Source organism: Melozone crissalis, unplaced genomic scaffold, assembly GCF_028551555.1.
Source record: "Melozone crissalis strain CALT ecotype California unplaced genomic scaffold, PUWL_Pcris_2 ptg000041l_1, whole genome shotgun sequence".
In the NCBI taxonomy this organism is placed as follows: domain Eukaryota; kingdom Metazoa; phylum Chordata; class Aves; order Passeriformes; family Passerellidae; genus Melozone; species Melozone crissalis.
The window spans coordinates 938,116-956,651 of record NW_026535819.1 but is presented as its reverse complement, the minus strand read 5'-3'; the positions used below and the strand labels follow the sequence as shown (position 1 = coordinate 956,651).

The 18,536-nt window shown below is 45.2% G+C and overlaps 1 protein-coding gene across 8 annotated transcripts in view; it reads left to right on the top strand.

Annotated features, from left to right (window-relative positions):
- Positions 1-15,288, top strand: part of SCAI (suppressor of cancer cell invasion) — a 33,294-nt gene extending 18,006 nt beyond the window's left edge. For 6 of the 8 annotated variants that reach the window (XM_054284312.1, XM_054284308.1, XM_054284311.1 and 3 more), the window contains 14 exons: positions 173-259; positions 798-896; positions 1,554-1,650; positions 2,410-2,508; positions 3,134-3,286; positions 4,107-4,208; positions 4,767-4,868; positions 5,491-5,569; positions 7,613-7,712; positions 8,169-8,250; positions 12,373-12,445; positions 12,987-13,160; positions 13,240-13,340; positions 14,371-15,288. In XM_054284312.1, coding sequence (XP_054140287.1) covers positions 173-259; positions 798-896; positions 1,554-1,650; positions 2,410-2,508; positions 3,134-3,286; positions 4,107-4,208; positions 4,767-4,868; positions 5,491-5,569; positions 7,613-7,712; positions 8,169-8,250; positions 12,373-12,445; positions 12,987-13,160; positions 13,240-13,340; positions 14,371-14,520 — 1,498 coding nt within the window. In that variant the 3' untranslated portion in view covers positions 14,521-15,288. The remainder of the gene's footprint in view (positions 1-172; positions 260-797; positions 897-1,553; positions 1,651-2,409; positions 2,509-3,133; positions 3,287-4,106; positions 4,209-4,766; positions 4,869-5,490; positions 5,570-7,612; positions 7,713-8,168; positions 8,251-12,372; positions 12,446-12,986; positions 13,161-13,239; positions 13,341-14,370) is intronic. The other 2 variants (XM_054284315.1, XM_054284314.1) reach the window with 2 other exon arrangements.
- Positions 15,289-18,536: the final 3,248 nt, after the last annotated feature.

Sequence of the window (18,536 nt, the reverse complement as noted above, 5' to 3'; positions counted from 1 at the left end):
CCCTTCTTGTGGGGTGTGTGTGCTGCTGGCTCTGTGAGGGGCTGCTGCTGGCAATGCTGCACCAGTAATGAAAGCTGAATTTGGCCCTGCAATGGCTCTTTGTCTTGTCTGGTGGGATGTTCTGGGAAATTTGGGAATCCTTTTAATCTTTCTTTTCTCTCTTGCGACATAGACAAGTATTGGACAATCGGTATGGGTTGAAGAGGTGGCAAATTGGGGAAATTGCTTCCAAGATTGGGCAGCTCTATTACCATTATTAGTAAGTAAGCACAGAAGAGGATTCAGTGGGCAATGCAGGGTTAGTGGCAGCTGCATGCCAAATGTCTGGATGCTCAGTCAGGAGGAATCAGTGGTTGGGCTGGTCATGATGCCTGTTTGTGAATGAGGGCCCTGGGGACTGCATGGGGGGCTGCAGGGAAGGGCTCCTGTGAGCCTGGTGCCACACTGCTGGTCACACTGCTACTGCCCAAGGACTTCTCTCCTGCCTCCAAAGGGTCTTCCACGTGTGCTGCGTTGGAATGTTGTGGGAAAATGTGATTTACAAGTTTGGGAACTTAGTGTTCCTTTACACCATTCAGTGACCCCAGCACCCGTACGTGTGGAGCAGGATGGGCAGCTCTGATTGATTCTGAAACGGGATCCGAGCTCTGGCACATCCCAGAGCAAGTCTGGCTCTCCTGGGCTGGCACTTGAGGAGGGAGCTGTGCAGGGAGGCACAGGCTGGCTGAGGGGCAGGAAGGGAGCTTTGCTGTGGTTTCTTTGCTGTGAGCAGTGAGCTGATGGCCTGTTCCCCGCAGCCTGCGCACCTCTGAGACCAGCTATCTCAACGAGGCGTTCTCCTTCTACTCAGCCATCAGGCAGAGGTCCTACTACTCCCAAGTCAACAAAGAAGACAGGTATGTCCGAATGGAGGCCCTTGTTTTTTCAAGACTAGAGAGGTGTGTGGAAGCAGCAAGGAGCTGTAAAGTGTAGGAGCATAACTAGGATAAAATCCATGTTGTTGAAGGAAGTTTTTTTTAATCCTTCTGCCGCTATTGAAAAATTCAGGATAAATAAGAGCTTTGCTGTATGACTGGAAGAATACTTTGTTACCTGGTCCTAGATAGAAAGCCATTAGCCCCAAAATTTTGTAATTTTAAATCCTGAGTGGTACCAGTGCTGGGAGCTAGAATGCTGTGGGTGGAAGATGGGTCAGCTGGGCTGGAGCAGAGGAATCTGTGTGATTCTCATCAGGCCTTTCAGGGGAGCAGCAGCTCATGCTGCAGTACAGCAAGGTTTGAACAGCCAGCCATGATATCTGACTCCCATGCTCCTGTCAAGTAGGGAGGCTGTTGCTTTCTTAAATTATTTTTTATGTCACTGTACTCAATTTTAACTAAACCTCCAAGCAGCCAGGTGGCTATTCATCACCACATGAGTTCACTCAGAACTCTTAATCTGCAACTCTTCAGCCCTGCTGTGGTCTTAAACTCCTTCTCTCCCTTACCCTGCTACCTGCCTCTGTTCTATTTTAATCTCAGTTTTGGCTGTGGTGTTTTTGTTGTTGTGTCTAGGCCTGAGCTAGTGGTTAAGAAGCTGCGTTACTATGCAAGGTTCATAGTGGTTTGTCTCCTGCTCAACAAGATGGATGTTGTAAAGGACCTTGTGAAGGTATGCTGGAATCAGGACAAAGGTGCTGAGGGGTGGGAGGCTGCTGATCCTTGCTTCTCTAGTCTGTCTGACAGCCAACACAGGGAATACCTTCTGTCATTCAGACATTTAATAATGACATTTCAGGATCAAATGATTTGGTTGCATTGTTTGAATGAACAGCAAGTAACAATGTTCCAGAAGCTGCAGCCCAGACAGGGAGGTGCCCTGGAAGTGCAGCAGAGGAACAGCAGGCTGCTCCCCACAGCATATGCTTCCCAGCCCTGTGACAACCTCGCTTCAAGCAGTTCCTGGGCCTGACAGCTTTGTGTAGGTTGCATTGCTGTGTGTGTCACAGCTCCCCTGAACTGCAGGCTTCGCTTAGCACAGCTAAACCAGCCACACCATCCCCTTCCTCAAGGTATTTAAAGTTACTTGCGGGCTGAAATCTGAGTCCCTGGTATCCATAGCGTATGGTAATAACCGGTGACATAGCTGTGAGTGGGATAATTATACTTAACTCCAGATATTCTTTGCATTTGGACCTACATAAAAGATAATTTGCATTGCCAGAACTCAGTGTAGCATTGGCATTCTGTCTGCTGAACGAGCGCGTTTTGGCTGGCATGTTAGTCAGGGGTGTGCTGCATATGTTCTCAAGGAATTTATTTATTTATTATTCTTAAAGGCCACACAGCTAACCAAATACAAGGTTACTGACTGCCTGGTAAAGTCTGGTTTTAGGACTGACTGTGTCTGTCTCTGAACTGTTTACATCAGGAGCTGTCAGATGAAATTGAAGACTACACGCATCGTTTCAATACTGAGGATCAGGTGGAGTGGAACCTGGTTCTTCAGGAAGTGGCAGCATTTATTGAGGTGAGAATAGCATCCCCTCTAGTTGTTTCAGAGTTTCTGTCTTGTTGATGGAAGTGTTGTGTATCACCACATTTATGAGGGAAGCAGGTGTGCCAGTGCAGGGGCAGTGTGCCTGTCCCATGAATCACTGACACGTGTTCATAGGAATATTTAAATATTGCCAGAATGGGTGGCACCATTATCATTCACTCTCCTCCTTAGCTATTCTTTTCTACAAAGGGAAAGCAAGCTAAAATAGGCAAACTAAAACTATTATGACTGTAGGAATATGTAGTTTATTCTGCATGAATTTGTAAGGCTGTTGATGACATTTGACTCCTCAGATACAGCAAAGCTGAAGCAGAGTCCATGTCATTGGAGGCAGTACGCTTTTCTCACTGCTGTACCTTCATGTGCTTGTCCCATGTATTTCTTGCAGTCCCTAAGAACCTTGCTTTTCCAGCTGGGAAGGCTTTACTCTCTAGCCTGCATACAAATATACAAATACATGTGTGGCAAAGTAATTTAAAAAATCTGCCTCATTTGTGAGATGTTTATTGTAAGTGCCGAGACCTGCGGACTTCTCTCTGACTGCAAATCTCTATGCTTTCCTGAATTCTTGATTTATTCTGGTTGCTTTTTTTAGGCAGACCCTGTCATGGTTTTAAATGATGACAACACCATTGTAATCACCTCTAACAGGCTTTCTGAGACGGGAGCTCCGTTGCTGGAGCAGGGGATGATAGTGGGACAGCTTGCTCTTGCAGATGCGCTCATTATTGGGAACTGCAACAACCAGGTAAAGGAAATTCTGGGCACCTGGCTTTGCATCTTTGGAGTCCCCCCTGTGACATCCCTTCTGATCATACAACAGAGATTCCAACAGAGGAGAACACTGAAATATTTTATTGTGATGGTTGCAGTGGTAGCAAGAGGAAGAGGGTTCACAGAAATAAGACCTAAAAATGAAATGTTAGATATTAGATCTATGGTACTGACCTCTTATTGTTTATATTCAACTTGTCAGTTAAGTAGACACAGTTGATTTTCATATACTGGATTATTTGTAACAACATTTGAGCATGGGAGACCTCTAAGATACCTCTAGAAAAAGCTTGACTTGAACTTTCATATGACTCACTCCAGTTTGTTGCAACTTCAGTGGCAACAGGAAGAGGTTTTCAAAAGACATTCTAGGTTCTGTTTTTAGATGATAATGATAGTGAAGTTGTACAAATTTCTTGGCTTCTCTCTGAGCTCTTTTCAGGTAAGCAAGGGAGTTATTTTTAAACTACAGCTTCATCTATCTTTGTCAGATTTTGTCTGAATTCATAGTACATAGCTATTTCAGCACTTGATTAGTCCACATCGCAGGGAAGCTTGTAATTTGGAAGAAGGGGGTCTGCAGTGCAGTGGTAGATCAGTAACAAATAGACTTTGTCTTCTGTGAGCTCTTGTAGAAGTCATTCACAGCTCTTCAGAGATTCAAAGATGACACTGACAGATCCCTGAGAGAGAATGGCCTCTCTGGTGTGCAGTGGAGTCTCTCAGCTGCATAATTCCAGAGCAATTCTGTTTAATGTGTGTCTGGCAGAATAAACTGTGTGCCTCTCCTGCAGGTCAAGTTCAGTGAACTGACAATCGACATGTTCCGGATGCTGCAGGCTCTGGAGAGGGAACCCATGAACTTGGCATCTCAAATGAACAAGCCTGGAATGCAGGTCAGTTCCACTTCAAACAAACCTGGCAGCACATCTTAACTGGGTGCTTTGTTGGCTGATTGCTTTTAAGTAGTCTACTCCTTCAGTATTGCCACTGTGCAGAGCAGGTTAGTAAAGGTGGTGTAACTTCCACTAGAAATTAGTGCAGAGTAGCTAAAACCCATGGATTCATCAGATTACTGAGTCCTCTGAAAGTTAATGTCCCCTTCAGAGAAAGTATCAAGTCTTCTATCTGGGGCCGAAAGAAAATATGGAGATTTTTCATTTATTTAATTGAGATGAAGTGTGAATTTTGTCACTCATTTCTTGGGTGATACTTGAGACAGTAAGAAAGATTTAGTTCACAAGTTTCAGTGAGGGATAATACAAAGTTTTAGTTTGAATACTGTGCATCCTGCTTTACTATGTAGTAGGAAATGCAGGATGGGCAGACCATTTGTGTGGGTAGTGTGTTGGAACATTCTAATAAATAGAAATTTAGAGGGTTATGAGACTGCTTTGATAATATCTGGTTGTTGGTTTTTTTTTGAGTAGGATTTTGTTTCTTTCTTTTAACAGGAGTCAACAGAGAAACCAGCCAGGCGGGAAAACCCCCATAAATACCTACTTTATAAACCAACTTTTAGCCAGCTATATACATTTTTAGCAGCATCATTTAAGGTTTGTGAAATCACTGAATTTATTTGTAATCAAAAATATCCAGGAGTCTTTGTGACACTGAATGAAATGTGGATCTCCACTGATCTGGAGAATAGAAAAATCTTTAGAGTATTCTTTCATTTTATATCATGCCAAGCACAAACCAAAATGGGGGAGGTGTATCAGGAGATTGCTGCTCTCGAGCACTGTACAGCTGCTGAATCTCCAGTCCTGTATCCCACTCAAACTGTAAACAAAGCTTCCCTTGTGCATTGTTTGGGAGTTGGGCTCTGCGTGGATCTTGGCAGCTTTTGGGTTCCATATCTTGGAGAGCCTCAGATCTGCATAGACAGTGAAGGAGTCTGTGTGGAGCAGATGCTTTGTCGGCGCTGCTGGAGCTCTGATACCAGCCTCGAGGTTTGTGTGGAGACAAGTTCAGACATTTCATCAGGACACTTTTGGTCTGTTGGAAGGGGTGTCTGTGCTGGGGCAGGGCCAGTCCGTGCACCAAGAGCAGGATGGAGGGGAGCCAGAGCAGGAGCAGCACAATTGTAATGACAGTGTGTTTATGGAGGTGGTGATTGAGTACTAAAATGAACTTGTCCCTTTCTCCCCTGGCCCTGGGCCCCTGTTTGCATTGCAGGAGCTGCCTGCCAACAGCGTGCTGCTGATTTACCTGTCTGCCACGGGCGTGTTCCCATCAGGTCGTTCGGATAGTGAAGGTACAATAAAGGAATGCTCCCTGTCATGAACAGGGCTTGAATTCTCCTGATGTTCCAGGACAAGTGACCAAGAAAGATGTCACAAAGCTCCTTTAAAAAGACAAGTCAATTCGATTCTCCTGTCTGCTTAGTAAGATAGCCTTTATTTTCCACAAACAATAATTAAACCTTTGTGTTTTAATTAGTGTGCGTTAGCCTGAGAACTTTTCAAGGACACATCCAGTTTTTGATGCATCTGAAGTATTAAAAGCCTCCCAATTTTGAAGACCACGTGGCTCAGTTGATGCATCAGCACAAAGTTCATAAAATGGCTCCATGGCACTCTGATCTTTCCAATGCCCAGCACAGGAGAACGTGTGGCCAGGACGTGGGTGGTGGAAGGACTCAAGCAGCTGCAGGGACTGGTCTATTTGCACGCTCATTAACCTGACAATTCAAGCCCTTCTCATGATTTTTAACAATTCCCCTCACCTCACCCTCCTGTTCTTTTCAATCTAGCAGAATATTTGGATGCAGCTGCAATATAAAAGCTGAAAACTGGTTGGCTGAAGTAAACACGGTCCAAAGATCTGTTTATATAATTCCAGAAAAAAATCAAAATAATTTTTTAACATCCTAAATATTATAAAAAACCTCATCTGTTTGAGACTTGCATTCCTTTATAAGATGCATGCTTTGTCCACCCCTGTGCATGATTTATAGAGCTCTCAAAATGTTAAAAGAAAAAGGAAAATCCCTGTCAGCTTTGGACAGTGGCAGTGATTTTTTAAAAATGCTTTTAACATTTTACTTCTTGCTGCAGCTTGGTGATAGGTCCTAACTGCAGTGTGTCCTCTGAGGCCTGTGGTGTGTGCCCCTCTCTGCATGTGTTGTTTCAGCTTGAGAGCTTGTGGCAGAGGCATCCAGGCTCAGCCAGCTGAGGAGCTGCACCCAGCGTGCAGCCTCACCACGGACCCCATCACAGCTGCATTCCTTTCATAAGGTGGTGTGGCCTGCTCACAGTTCTGCCTTATTAAAGGGGAGAGCAGCTGCAAGTTGCACTGTGCATTGCCTGCAGGCCGTGTGTTTGGCAGACCATGTGAGGTGTTTGTAACAGTGCTAAATTAATGTTTGTCCTGTTCCTGATTTTGTGTCCCCAAAGCTTCCCTTAAATGGAAAGGTGCCTTGTATCCAAACCTGAAAAAATTGCATTTGGTGGCCAAATGTGGGTCAGCCAAGTCTGCAAATGTATGACAGAATGAGGAAACCCTAATACTTTATTTTGCTAAAGTTAGTGACATTTCATTCCCATACCAATGGCAGAAATATTTCTTGGTATCTTGTGGGATTTGATATTTTTTTATAGCCATTGCTTTTGTGTTTGCTCTCCATCAGACATTCAGGGGGTAGCTCAGTTTTGCAAATTTAACAGAATATTCAGCTTACAGTGGGAACACATGTCCAGGGCGTGTGTATGTGAAAATTGTGAATTCTGACTTTGAAATCTTGAAATACCTTTGATACAGATTTGAAATCTGGTTAAAGCTGTTTTGTCCCTTTGTCATTCTCTGAGTTCTCTCTTCTCCCCCTTTGCAGTATTAGAACTGCAAATGATATTAGTATTTGTAGTCTTTTTGATTCATTTAACCTTATTCTTTGATCAAATTGTGAATCTGGAAACTCATGCAGTAATTCTACAAAGGTATTGATTTTCCTGTATCAGCCATGTAATGGGTTTTAATCTTTTATCTCTATGGTGTAACAAGAGCCAATATTGGGATAATTTGCATTAATTTATGGGTGAATAGTGAATAATTAAATTACAAGTTAAGAAATGGCATTCCTTGCTTCTCTTTGATAGATGCTGAAATTTCTAAAAAAGCATGAAAAGGAATATGCAGTTAGGGAAGTCTCCACATTCCTCTCTCCCCTCCTCACAGCTGCAGCAGTTCAGATTCCCTTAGTTTTCTGGGGTTTGTTGTTGCTTCCTCCCTGTGCTGTAGCCAGTAGATGTCCAGCAGGGTGGGTTGCCCCTGCTGATTTGAGCTCCCTTTCCCCGGGCAGGTCCCTACGATTTCGGGGGAGTGCTGACCAACAGCAACCGCGACATCATCAACGGGGACGCGCTGCACAAGCGCAGCCAGGCCTACAAGGAGATGCACTGGTGAGTGCTGCAGCCTGCAAGGCCACAGCAGCTTGTCTGCAACAGGGAAAAATGCGTTAGCACCTCAGGAGTTCAGACTGCTCAGTGTGGGACATCATAGTGGGGATTGGCTTGAACACTCAGAAGTGAATGAGCAGCTTTAATTGATCATTTAAACACTTCCACCTTACTTAGGTAAGCTGGTATGAGTTCTTAATTACTGACAAACTTCAGATCAGTGGTGGATGACTTCTGAAGAAGTTAACCCTCTCTTGAACTAATGAGAAGTCCCACAGCCCGTGTTATAGACAAATATAGACAATAGTGCAGCTGCTCTCTGAGGATGAATCTGGGGACTGCAGCATGGGAAATCTGTCTGCTTTTTATCTGGCTCTGGGCAGCTGTGTGGCTGAGACCCTTGTGCAGTGTCAGCTGTGCAGCTGTTGTGGTGCTCTGAGGGGTCCCTTTCCTTTGCAGCCTTCACCCTGGAGATCTGTACCCTTTCACCAGAAAGCCCCTGTTCATCATCGTGGATTCTTCCAACAGCGTCGCCTACAAGGTAAGGCCCTTGGAGGCTGCTCCTCCTGTGGTAGGATACAGTGCCAACCCCTAGTTAGCTTACACTTTTAACAGGCTATTTTTTTAAACAGTTTGTATTCAGTCTTTCTTTTCTTTTGAGGTTGTGCATGCTAGTCAGGATCTGACCCTATGAATAGGAACAAGAAGGAGAAGCACATGAACAGCCGCTCATTGGAAAATAATAAATCCTCCTGGAGGGAAAAAAGGTTCAAGATTTCCAAGGTCTCTGGTGGGAGGTTTACTTTTGTTTTATACCAAAGACAAATCTCGGTGTGTGTGCATGGGGGAGGGAGATAACTAATGTGCTTTTCTTTTTTCCAGTCATCCAACATTCAGTTGCTTTTAAGCAACAGAAAGGAGTCAAAGCATTGAGCCTGATCTTAAAAAACACGGGGTGTCTGTATCTGAAAAGTGTCTGAACCAAGGAAGTAACAAGCCTCAAATTAGCATCCAGTGTTACTGTAGAGTGGTGTTTGCTTGGACACTGAGCCTCCTTCCTAGGGTGTTCTGGACTTACAGTAGAATTGCTCCATGCCAAATCACCTCTGGGAATCTGCAGTTGGGGTAATGCAGAAGCAGGCATTGCACTCGTGGTGGCCAGCTGAATCTGGAGAGCATTACACATGTATTTCATTCATGAATGGGGTAATAAGAATGTGCTATATCTGGGGAAAGTGCCACTTCTTCTGTGTGCCTTTTTATAGCTCCATTATGTGCAGGGAGGGAGGGAACATCCACAGCTGCCTTTCGGAGGAGGAACAGGGACGTCTAGTGGCCAGAGGAGCTTGTGCCTTGCTCAGTGTCCACAGGCTGTGCTGCTTGTTTTGAAGGCATGTGCTGGCCAAGGAGAGGTACTAAATCAGTGGTCAGTGTGAGTCAGGGTAGTTCTGAATTGAGCCAGGGAACTCCTGCCTGACAGCCAGATAATGATCTGACCTCTCTGTTGGCTCTTTGGTTTGTTGTAGCGTAAATGTATCTCAGAGGGCTTTTTAAACACCACTTTATTTAAATTCACTGCACTGGTTTCAGAACAAATCTGCTTTTTTCTTGAATTCCCTTCCCCATTTAAATGGAGGGAAACACAATTAGAGTGATTTACTTGTCTTTCTGAGAAAGTGAGCATTTGGAAAGGATTTATTTCCCTATGCTCTTTCCTGGCATTCATTCCAGTATAACATCAGGAGGATTGGTTTTCTTTCAGGGATAAAAGGTATGGCTTGTGTTGGGTTCTTGGTTTGGTTTTGGTTTTTGTACCACCTTCCTCTCTAGTAGAATTGTTAGAAGATGTCAAATGGATCAGCTCTGTAAGAGAGCAAAGGATTCCAGCTCTGGACAGATTGGGGTTCTGTGTAAAGCTTAGAACAATGAACCTGTTTGGGGCAATGGATTTCCACACGTAGATTTGTAGGTCTGTGAGAATAATCCCAAATGTTTACAGTAGAATTTGCTTTTTGTATTGCATTTAAATTTGATAATTCTGTTTTCTTTGTTCTTTGGGTGCACAGTAAGCAACTCCATTGAGTTTCTTTTCATTGTTCTGCAGTGAGCTGGCAGGGGTGTAAAACCCAGCAGTCTGTTCAGCACAGCTGGTGGAGAGCATCCAGCTCTGTCTGTGTGGAAGGAGCACAGAAATGTGAGCTTGGGATTGATTTCAGGGCAGGATTATAGAAGTGGCTGCTAGGAGTACTGACCCAGATCAGAACAGTGTGGGCACAAATGCAAGGAACCTAAAAAGAAATAAGTTCAGCATTTCAGAAGTGACATTCATCTTGCCCATCTCTTGCCGCTGAGCACAGGCAGGCGTGTCAGGGCACTGGTTTAGGTGTTGTTTTCCAGTGAAGGTTCATGGCAGAGCTCTCAAGGTCAGTGTTCCAGCCCTGGCACACTCCTGCCTGTGGTTGTGCTGGGGTCCTTGTCCCCAGAGAGCCCTGGCAGAGCTGTCCTGGGACTGTCCCCGTGGGCTGGGAGGGGTCTGGGGGCTCGAGTGCTGCATGAACAAAGAGCAGCCGTGTGAGGAACTGAAGTCAATGCTGGCTTTTTTCCCCGTGGCTGCTCTGATCCTCCCTGATAGGACAGGAGCTATCCTGACATTTAAATGTCACTGCCAGCAGTAGCAGCAGGAACAGCAAATGCTCACACATCCTTTTCTGCAGCCCGTCCCTGCTCTCCTGCACGCATCCCTGTCCTCTCCCTCTCTCTGCAGGACCTAAATGGTGATGACTGAAAGTAAGTCCTGCCAGGAAGTGACTTGCCAGTTTGTCAAATCAGCAGCACTTGAACAGCTTCCTCCCCTGTATATTTAGCTGAAAGTGGAAGATAACTGCAAATCGAGCATATCTACTGAAAGCCGTGAATTTTTTTTTAACACTTCCATTTAAATATAGCTGTCTGTGTGTTCTTGAAGGTTACCACTGCATATGTGGATGAAATAATATTTTTAAATCAATATCTTCCTGTAGCTGTAGTTGTCTAGGATCATGGTAAAATGCAAAGTTTTAAAACCAAACCAAACCAAAACCTCCAGCCAGTGGGAATGCAAGGCTTCTGTCAGTGATGTGGTATAAATACTCAGCTTAGCAAAGCTTAAATGTGATGTGACTTCTTTTGGAAATGATGGGCAGTTCTTTCTTGGAAGGAGATGTACATGACATGCATTGTAAAAATCAGCAATACTTCTGTTGGAAACCTTGAGCACTGAAGTAAAAATCCAGTCAAATTTGAAACAAAACGGGGTTTATCCTTTTTGGAGTTGTCCATGCACTGAGGGGTAGGGCATTCCATACCCAGACCTCCTGTCAGTGTCTGGGTTGCAGGGCAGGTTCTCCTGGCCCAACCCCTGCTGGGGCAGAGTGCAGAGTGCTCTCAGCCAGAGCCTGGCACCCACAGGTGACCCAGGTGCTCTGGGGGGCTGTTCCCACTGCTGGCCTGGCTGCTCTGCTCTGGAGCTGAGTGACCCACGGTGGAGTTCATCAAACTGGTCAGCCTGCTCATGGTACTGAGAACATGAGTTACTGGAGAAGGCAAAACCTTGCCAGTGTGTACACTTCAAACCAGCCGTGTCTGGGGTGGCTCCTGGAGGCTGAAATGTTTCCTTCACCAGTTCTGGGCTGATCTCTTGTTCCTGTCTGCAAGGGAGTTGTCTTTGTTTCTTCCTTAGAGACCAAACCTTAGTATCCAGCTAGAAGGGTTTCTAGCACTACTCAGCACTCTGTCAGAGATGGGAAATGTTTTATTTCGATTAGACTAGATTTCTGTCTCTAGTATTTAGCAGATTTAGATCAAATTAACTGTAAAACTAATATAACTGAAATATACTGCCTGGAAGGGAAAGTTCATTTGAATTATGCAGATGCCAAAAGGAATCCTCAAAAATGACTTTTTGAGGGTTCTTCACAAGCAAATACTTGTGGTATTGTATGTCTAACACTTGTAAACTGCAGTTTTAAGAATCTGATCTGCAGATGTGTCTGGCACTCGTATGCTCTGGAGGCAGGGTTTGAGTCTGTGCTCTGAAAGCATGCAGGCACAATCACATTTTCTATAGCTTTGCAACCCTTCAGCTTAAGAAAGCTCTTCTGGTGACAGCTAATGAGGTTGTGTGCATGATTTTTGGCTTTTTTTCCCAGGTTGTGACATACTTGCTTTAAAGGAAACTTACTTTAAAACTTTTCTCTGGGCCCTCCTGTTTCATCAGACATAGCTTTTCCTGCTAGAAGGAAAAGGGCAAAGAAATGTTTTGACTGGGCAGTTCAGCTGGTGTTGAGGGAAGATGCTAAACCAAATTGCTTTCACTTTTACTGCAGAACACGATTTTTTTTTTCAAGTAATGTGTTACTACTGAAAGCCATATTTCCATGAAATTAGTGTCTGCCATCAGTAGCAATGAAATGAGAGAATTGTAATTAATTTAAAATGTAGTTGGTTATATTCCTTGTGTGCTGTGATCTCTGAGTAAGTGAATTTGTCAGGCTCATTGCCAATGCTGAGCTGTGTGAGGGGCATTAGTGTCTTCTGTCATTAATATGATTTGTACCCTTGACTTGCTGAATATTCAAGGCAAGCAAAGTGACCATCAATACTTCAAAATTCTTATCTGTTACAGAATTTCACAAACTTATTTGGACAGCCATTGGTGTGCTTGCTTTCTCCAACAGCATATCCAAAAGCCTTGCAAGGTATGTGCAGTATTGCATTTCCCAACAAGCTGCAGTTCCTGTATCTGTCCCAAACAGAACGTGGATTCCTCAGGAAAAGGCAGCTTTCCACTACTGTGTAACCCCTGAATCAGGTTGCCAGTCCCTGAAGTAGTATGGTAAAGTTTAGCTAGTGTCTGTGGTAAATGCCTTGTTCCCATGCTGGTGACATTTCTGCAGATGGCTCCCACAAGGGCTGGAGCAAAGGCTGTCCTGCAGGGACACTGAGGCATGGCCAGCCCAGCGTGGGTGACGGTGCTTGTTACAGCTCTGGGCAGCATTATTGCTCCCAGAAAGGGAGCAGAGCCAGTTTAGGTGCCTTGGTGTTAATGCATGTCTCCAGCAAGCCTTTATTGCCAGCCAAGGATCAGGCCTGCACGAGGGAAGGTGTAACTAACACCCAGGAGTAGCTCCTCTGTGACGGAATTTAGCGGGCGAGCGACTTCGTTGTGTGGCAGGGACGGCGTTTCTGTTTCATGTGCCAAATGTATCCCTTTGTCTATTGATTTATTTTTCCTTTTAGATCAGTCTCAGCGGGGTAGCCTCTTCACACTCTTTCTGAACAATCCCTTAATGGCATTCCTGTTTGTCTCTGGATTATCAAGCATGCGCCGAGGATTGTGGGAGAAGTGTCAGGATTACCTCCGGAAAATCAACCGGGACATTGCCCAGCTGCTGACCCACTCCCGCTCCATAGGTACGGCCTGGCCAGGCCCAGCCCAGCCTCTCGGGGGCTCTGAGCCCTTCTAAATGGGCTTTCTTTGCCTTCTCTGCAGATCAGTCCTTCCTTCAGTTTTTTGGGGATGAGTTCCTTCGCTTGCTTCTCACAAGATTTATCTTCTGTTCGGCTACGATGAGGATGCACAAAATCTTCCGGGTACGCAGGGATGTGTGTGCCTTTGTGGGAGCTGCAGAGCTGCCCTGGTCAGGTGGGAGGGCCAGGGTGACCTCAGAAAGGGGCTGATGCTCGCATGCTGCTCCTGCAGCTTGCACCGAGGCTGTGCCTTCGTTGGCTTGCAGGAGCCCCATCCTGCACCTAACACAGCAGGCGCACTCCAGTTCAATTATGTCACTCTGGACAGCCTTGTCTGCTAGAAAAATTCCTCTTTATAACTTGAGATTATTATTTCTACACAACCAAATAGGTATAGAGCAAGAATATAAGGGGAAGTGGAGAGGAGTGGGTCATTATTTCTGGAATGTGTTCATGTGAATGGGTTTTGAAAGGTCTTTGAAGTGTAAATGAATACACTAAATGGGAAGATGGTATTTTTGCCTCCCTGTTGGTTAAAGCTGTGCCAGCAGAGAAGTCTGCTGTGCATCTACACCATTTTATGTGAGTGTTGGCATATAAACTGCCTGCTCCATTTTAAGTACTGCAGGGAAACATGGGACTGGAGCATTGAAAGGTGCAGTATTCAGTTGTGGAACTGCAGATGTCCTGCAGCTCTCCAGGCCAAAGTCAGCTACCTGGGCTGCTCTGATACCAGGGAAAAGAAGCAGGTCTGTGTCAGTGAGGAGAGTTTTGCCCCCAGTGTCTTAGATATTTGTTTTAGGATGAGATGAATCTCCCACTGGAGATGCTTACATGTCTGTAATTTCAAGAAATGAACTCCAGCCTAGTGGGTAAGTACAGGTGAATATTTTTTGTCTCTTTTAGTGGTTTAATTTTTTTTCCTGCAAAGCCTCAGTGAACATACCAATAACTATCTGAGATGAACAGGCATTTGTATTGCCACTGTGACCATCTCTGAATCAATGGAAAGAGAAAACTGAAAATTCTAGAATGTTTGCTGTCTCTCTGCCATACTGAATAGATTAGGGTGAAATTGGCCTTTTGCAGTCTTCTTCCTAGAGCGTGTGAAAGAAGTGAGTGTCTGATTCTCTTTGTTTTCACTGTCATCTAGCAGGAGACTCGAAATTATCCCGAATCTTATCCTCAGCTGCCAAGAGATGAAACGGTGGAGAACCCTCACCTCCAAAAGCACATTTTGGAGCTGGCTTCCATTCTGGATGTTAGGAATGTTTTCCTGGAAAACACACTCGATGACTATTAAAAGAAACTGTCTTATTGCAAAGGGGATTCCCTGGCCACAGATTTTGAATGGTGCAGTTTTATAATGTGAAAATCATAAAAGGAAGTACTTGATTTTATTTTTAAATTTAGGACCATTATTTTAAAAAGTAATAATAAACAGCTGTTAGTTGAGCTGTTCCATTCTGTATGGGGTCAATTTTATAAGCAGAAGTTTTCATGTCTTTTAAATGTTAAACTAAAGAATCACAAGAGGTTTATTTCTGGTCTTGTGGCTGTCAACCACATTTCCAACAGCTGATCCTAAGCATAGAAGTATTATTGGTTACCTTTAGCCCACATTTGTGGAAATCCTTTATTTTTATACAATTTTAAGAAATTGGAAAGAAAAAAAACAACAGAAAAAACCCAATATTTTATCCCCAAAGAGTATGGATTTGAAATGGTAAAGATGGAACCACACAGTGCAAACCAACAATAGCAATAACACAGATTCCTTCATAACAAATATATTTTTTCAGTCTTAGGCAAGCGAGGAAACAAAACTGTGGGCAATTAAGTTGCATTTGGAGCAGTGTTTTGAAGTGAATTTGTAAAGATACTTAATGCTCCCTATGAGTTTGATGCAGCAGTTTTCTGTTTGAGCTGTGTACTGCTGGCCAAGGACCTGGCTGGGCAGGGGGGTCAATGGTGAACCAACTGCGAACCCCGAAGGTCAGCCCCCACCTCTCCCTGGCATGTGGGGCATCCTGCCACAGCAGGAGGGGGCATTCTTCAGTTTGAGGCACTGTTAGGAATTCCAGCATTTCCAGCAGGTGTGTGGATGGAACGTGTGGCTCCCACAGCACGAGCAGTCCCTGGCAGAGCTGAGAGGATGTCCTGCACAGTGCTGTGCCTGTCCCTCGTGTGTCTGACCCTGCTGTGCACAGCCCCAGAGAGGTGCTGACGTTCCCTTGCAGGTGAGGCCAGCTGGGAGCTGCCAGAGCCCCCCCACGCTCAGTCCTGCCCTCAGGAGCTGCCAGGGGCTGGAACTTGGCAGCACCATCACTCCCCAGCCAGGAGCTGGATGGGTGTCTGCAGGAGGACCGTGGCCTTTGGGAAGGGGCTGGCTGGAGAAGGCTCTTGTGGCTGCTGGGAGAGGGCTGGCTGCCTCATTTGGGACTGCTCTGGCAGCTCCTGGCAGTGCAGGGGGAGCAAGGATGAGGGAATGGAGATACTTTAAACTATTAAATGGAAAAGTCAGTTGTCACTGTTGTTCTGTGGGCTGATAGAAGTGAGAGGACAAGTCCAATCAGTGCTTTTGGTTTAACCCCAGCCATGCCTCTGGGCTTAGGTGGAAACAGTGCAGAACTTGGTGACTGTTGCAGGGTCGTGGCAGTCCTGGGTGCAGAGCATCACCCAGGGTGTGATGTGGTCAGCCAGAGCAGCCTGGCGGATCCATTCAGCTGAGGGAGCACAGTGTGGAACAGCAGGAACGCTGCAGTGTAGCTGGGCAGTTTGCATGAAGGTTCTTTATAGCTGGGCTGAAGCTTGCACCATCCATTCTTTATTTCCCAAGTGTACAAAATCCTGTGAATGCTGTGTTTGTCCTAAGCAGTTGTGAAGCTGGTACATTGAGACCCCCCTTGGTGCTGCTCTTTGGACTCTGGCAGGACTTCCTTTGCCAGGCTGTGGAGTCTGTTGTGACGAGTGTGTGTTGGTGTGTGCATGTGTGTGCTCGGCGTTTGTGTGTGTGTGTGCAGTACACACGCATCTACTGCCTGGTGTAAATTGTAAATATGTATTTATGTACAGGTACTTGTATATGTATTAAAAAGAATGAACCACTACGATGTCTATATACAAAATTTATATATACACACATACGCCATGTTGGGTGGAATCCACAAGGTGCTGCAGATCATTTGTGGTTGTACTAAAGGTCATGGCTCTTCTGCCACTGTAATTTGCTGTTTCCAGGGACTTACCCTTGGGCCTTGAAGTAATTGATAACTGATTCCAGGTGCAGGAGCCCCCAGTTAGCCAAGGGAATGGGTATCCCTGTATGTTACAGTGATAAGATCCATGTATTACTGTGAAGCTGATCCTGCCTGGTAGGAGGCCCCCAGTTGCTAAAACGTGGGATTGTATGTGGAGGCTAAAGATGCAGGAAGCCTTTGATGCAGCAGCAAGTGAGGCAGGTTATCTGTTGCCCTGCCTGCTGTTCCTCTACCAGCAGCGTTCAGCTTGCATGGAAAAAGGGAATTGAGTTTTCCCCAGCTCACTGCCTTCCAACCAAATGCTTTTGCTTTGCTTTAGCTTTTGCTTTGATGAAGCTATTCCTTTTTTGGTTCCATCTCTATGGAAAAGAAAAGAGTATGCTGTTTCCAAGCATAGGAGTGATGATGATGATGATTCCACTCGTGTGGGCTGGTGAAGCTCTGGGACATTGCTCGTGAACTGACTGGGAAAGCCTTGGTGGTCCTCACCTTTGTTTAGGCTGAAGTGGGGAGTCCCTGCTTGTGACCTGAGGGGCTTCTACCATTTGCAGCCCTTCGAGGAAGTTCTGTTTGTTTTTTGCCAAGGTAGATCTCATCAGAGAAGAATGCACTTTTTAAAAGAAGAAGCTGGAATGTAGGAGGAGAATATAGGCCTTAAAAATTAGTTCAGAAGCTGAATTTAGCAGCAATGACTGTTCTAGTGAAAAATTAGTTTTTGAGGTTCCTAATTCTCCTCTTGCCCGCTGATCTTTGTTAGAAGGTCCGGTGCTGGGACGTTCAAAGATAAAGATTTCACTCCTGTTGTGTTGGGAGGAGTGTGGAATTGTACTGTGGAAGCAGAGGGCTCATACCCTCTGTCTGCTCTAGCTGTAGCTAGGATGAGTGTCTGCTCTTGGATTTTGAGCCAGCCCCTTCTTTCCCACCCAAAGAACTGCATTCAATATGAAAATGTTGATATTTTCCCCTCCAAGTAAAAGCTTGTCTTGTTTGAACTAAGTCATTCTGAACTTGTGCTACTGTGTGCTCTGTGCTATGGTCGTAGGTACCTCTCGGTGTATGCTTGTGTGTACTGAAGAAAATCTGGTTTTGTATCTCGCAGTCCTCAGTGTGGAAGCCAAGCAAAGACTGAACCATTTTTAAGTGAGAAGAGAACAAATCCTTTTCTTCTCAGGCCTGATGCCTTCCCTCTTGTCTCGCTCTCCCTTTCTCCATGTATCTTTATTGCTTATGTTAGCAGAGAAGACTTGCCAGCACCAGGCAATGCCAAATTAAAGGGGTGAATTCTGCATGTGAAACATTGAGAGGACAAGGTGAACTGGACCAGCCGTGTCCTCACAGGACTGCTCCTGCCTGGCTCCCTACTCCCTGCATGTGGTGTGCTCAGATGAATCCTGCTCCCACAGTAGGTTTGTGCTCCTGCTCAAATTGGCTTTGGAACATCTTGCCAAAGTTACTGCTGTTGCCTTTTTTTCCCCTTTGACTTCTCAAAATAAGAGTGTCAGGGCAATGCAGGGTTATGAGTCTTTAATGCTTTGGTTTTTCATTCCTCTTGGGATGTGATGTGTCATTTTGCTTTGTGCACCAGCTAAATGGAGCACTGACTTCTGTGAGCTGCACAAACAGGACTTGCTCCCTGGAGTGCTTTCTTGAGAAGTTTCAGGATCTTTCTTTGAGTAGTTCATCAAAATAATGTCTGTCAAGTCATGACTGACTAAACCCCTCAAGACTGTTCCCCAGGGGGATGTGCAGAGATGTCTTTAAAGGATCGTAGGAAATAGATGGGGGCAACAGGAAATCTGGCTTCAATTAATCATCTTCAGAAGTTACAATTTGAGTATCTCTGGTCAGGCTTCTCCCCTCGGGATGGGATGGAAGTGCTGTTCCATAGCCCACCCCTGGCTCGAGTTAGGAAGCACCTCCCCTGCCTCACTGCCTCCCGTGTCCTGTAACCATGCTGTGCTGCAAGTCTGCTCTTCCCAAAGCTAAAAATCTTGGAATCTGTCTGAACAAGTGTTTTGTCTTGAGGTTTCTTTTGTAAAAGCTTTACGTGTGTTCAGTT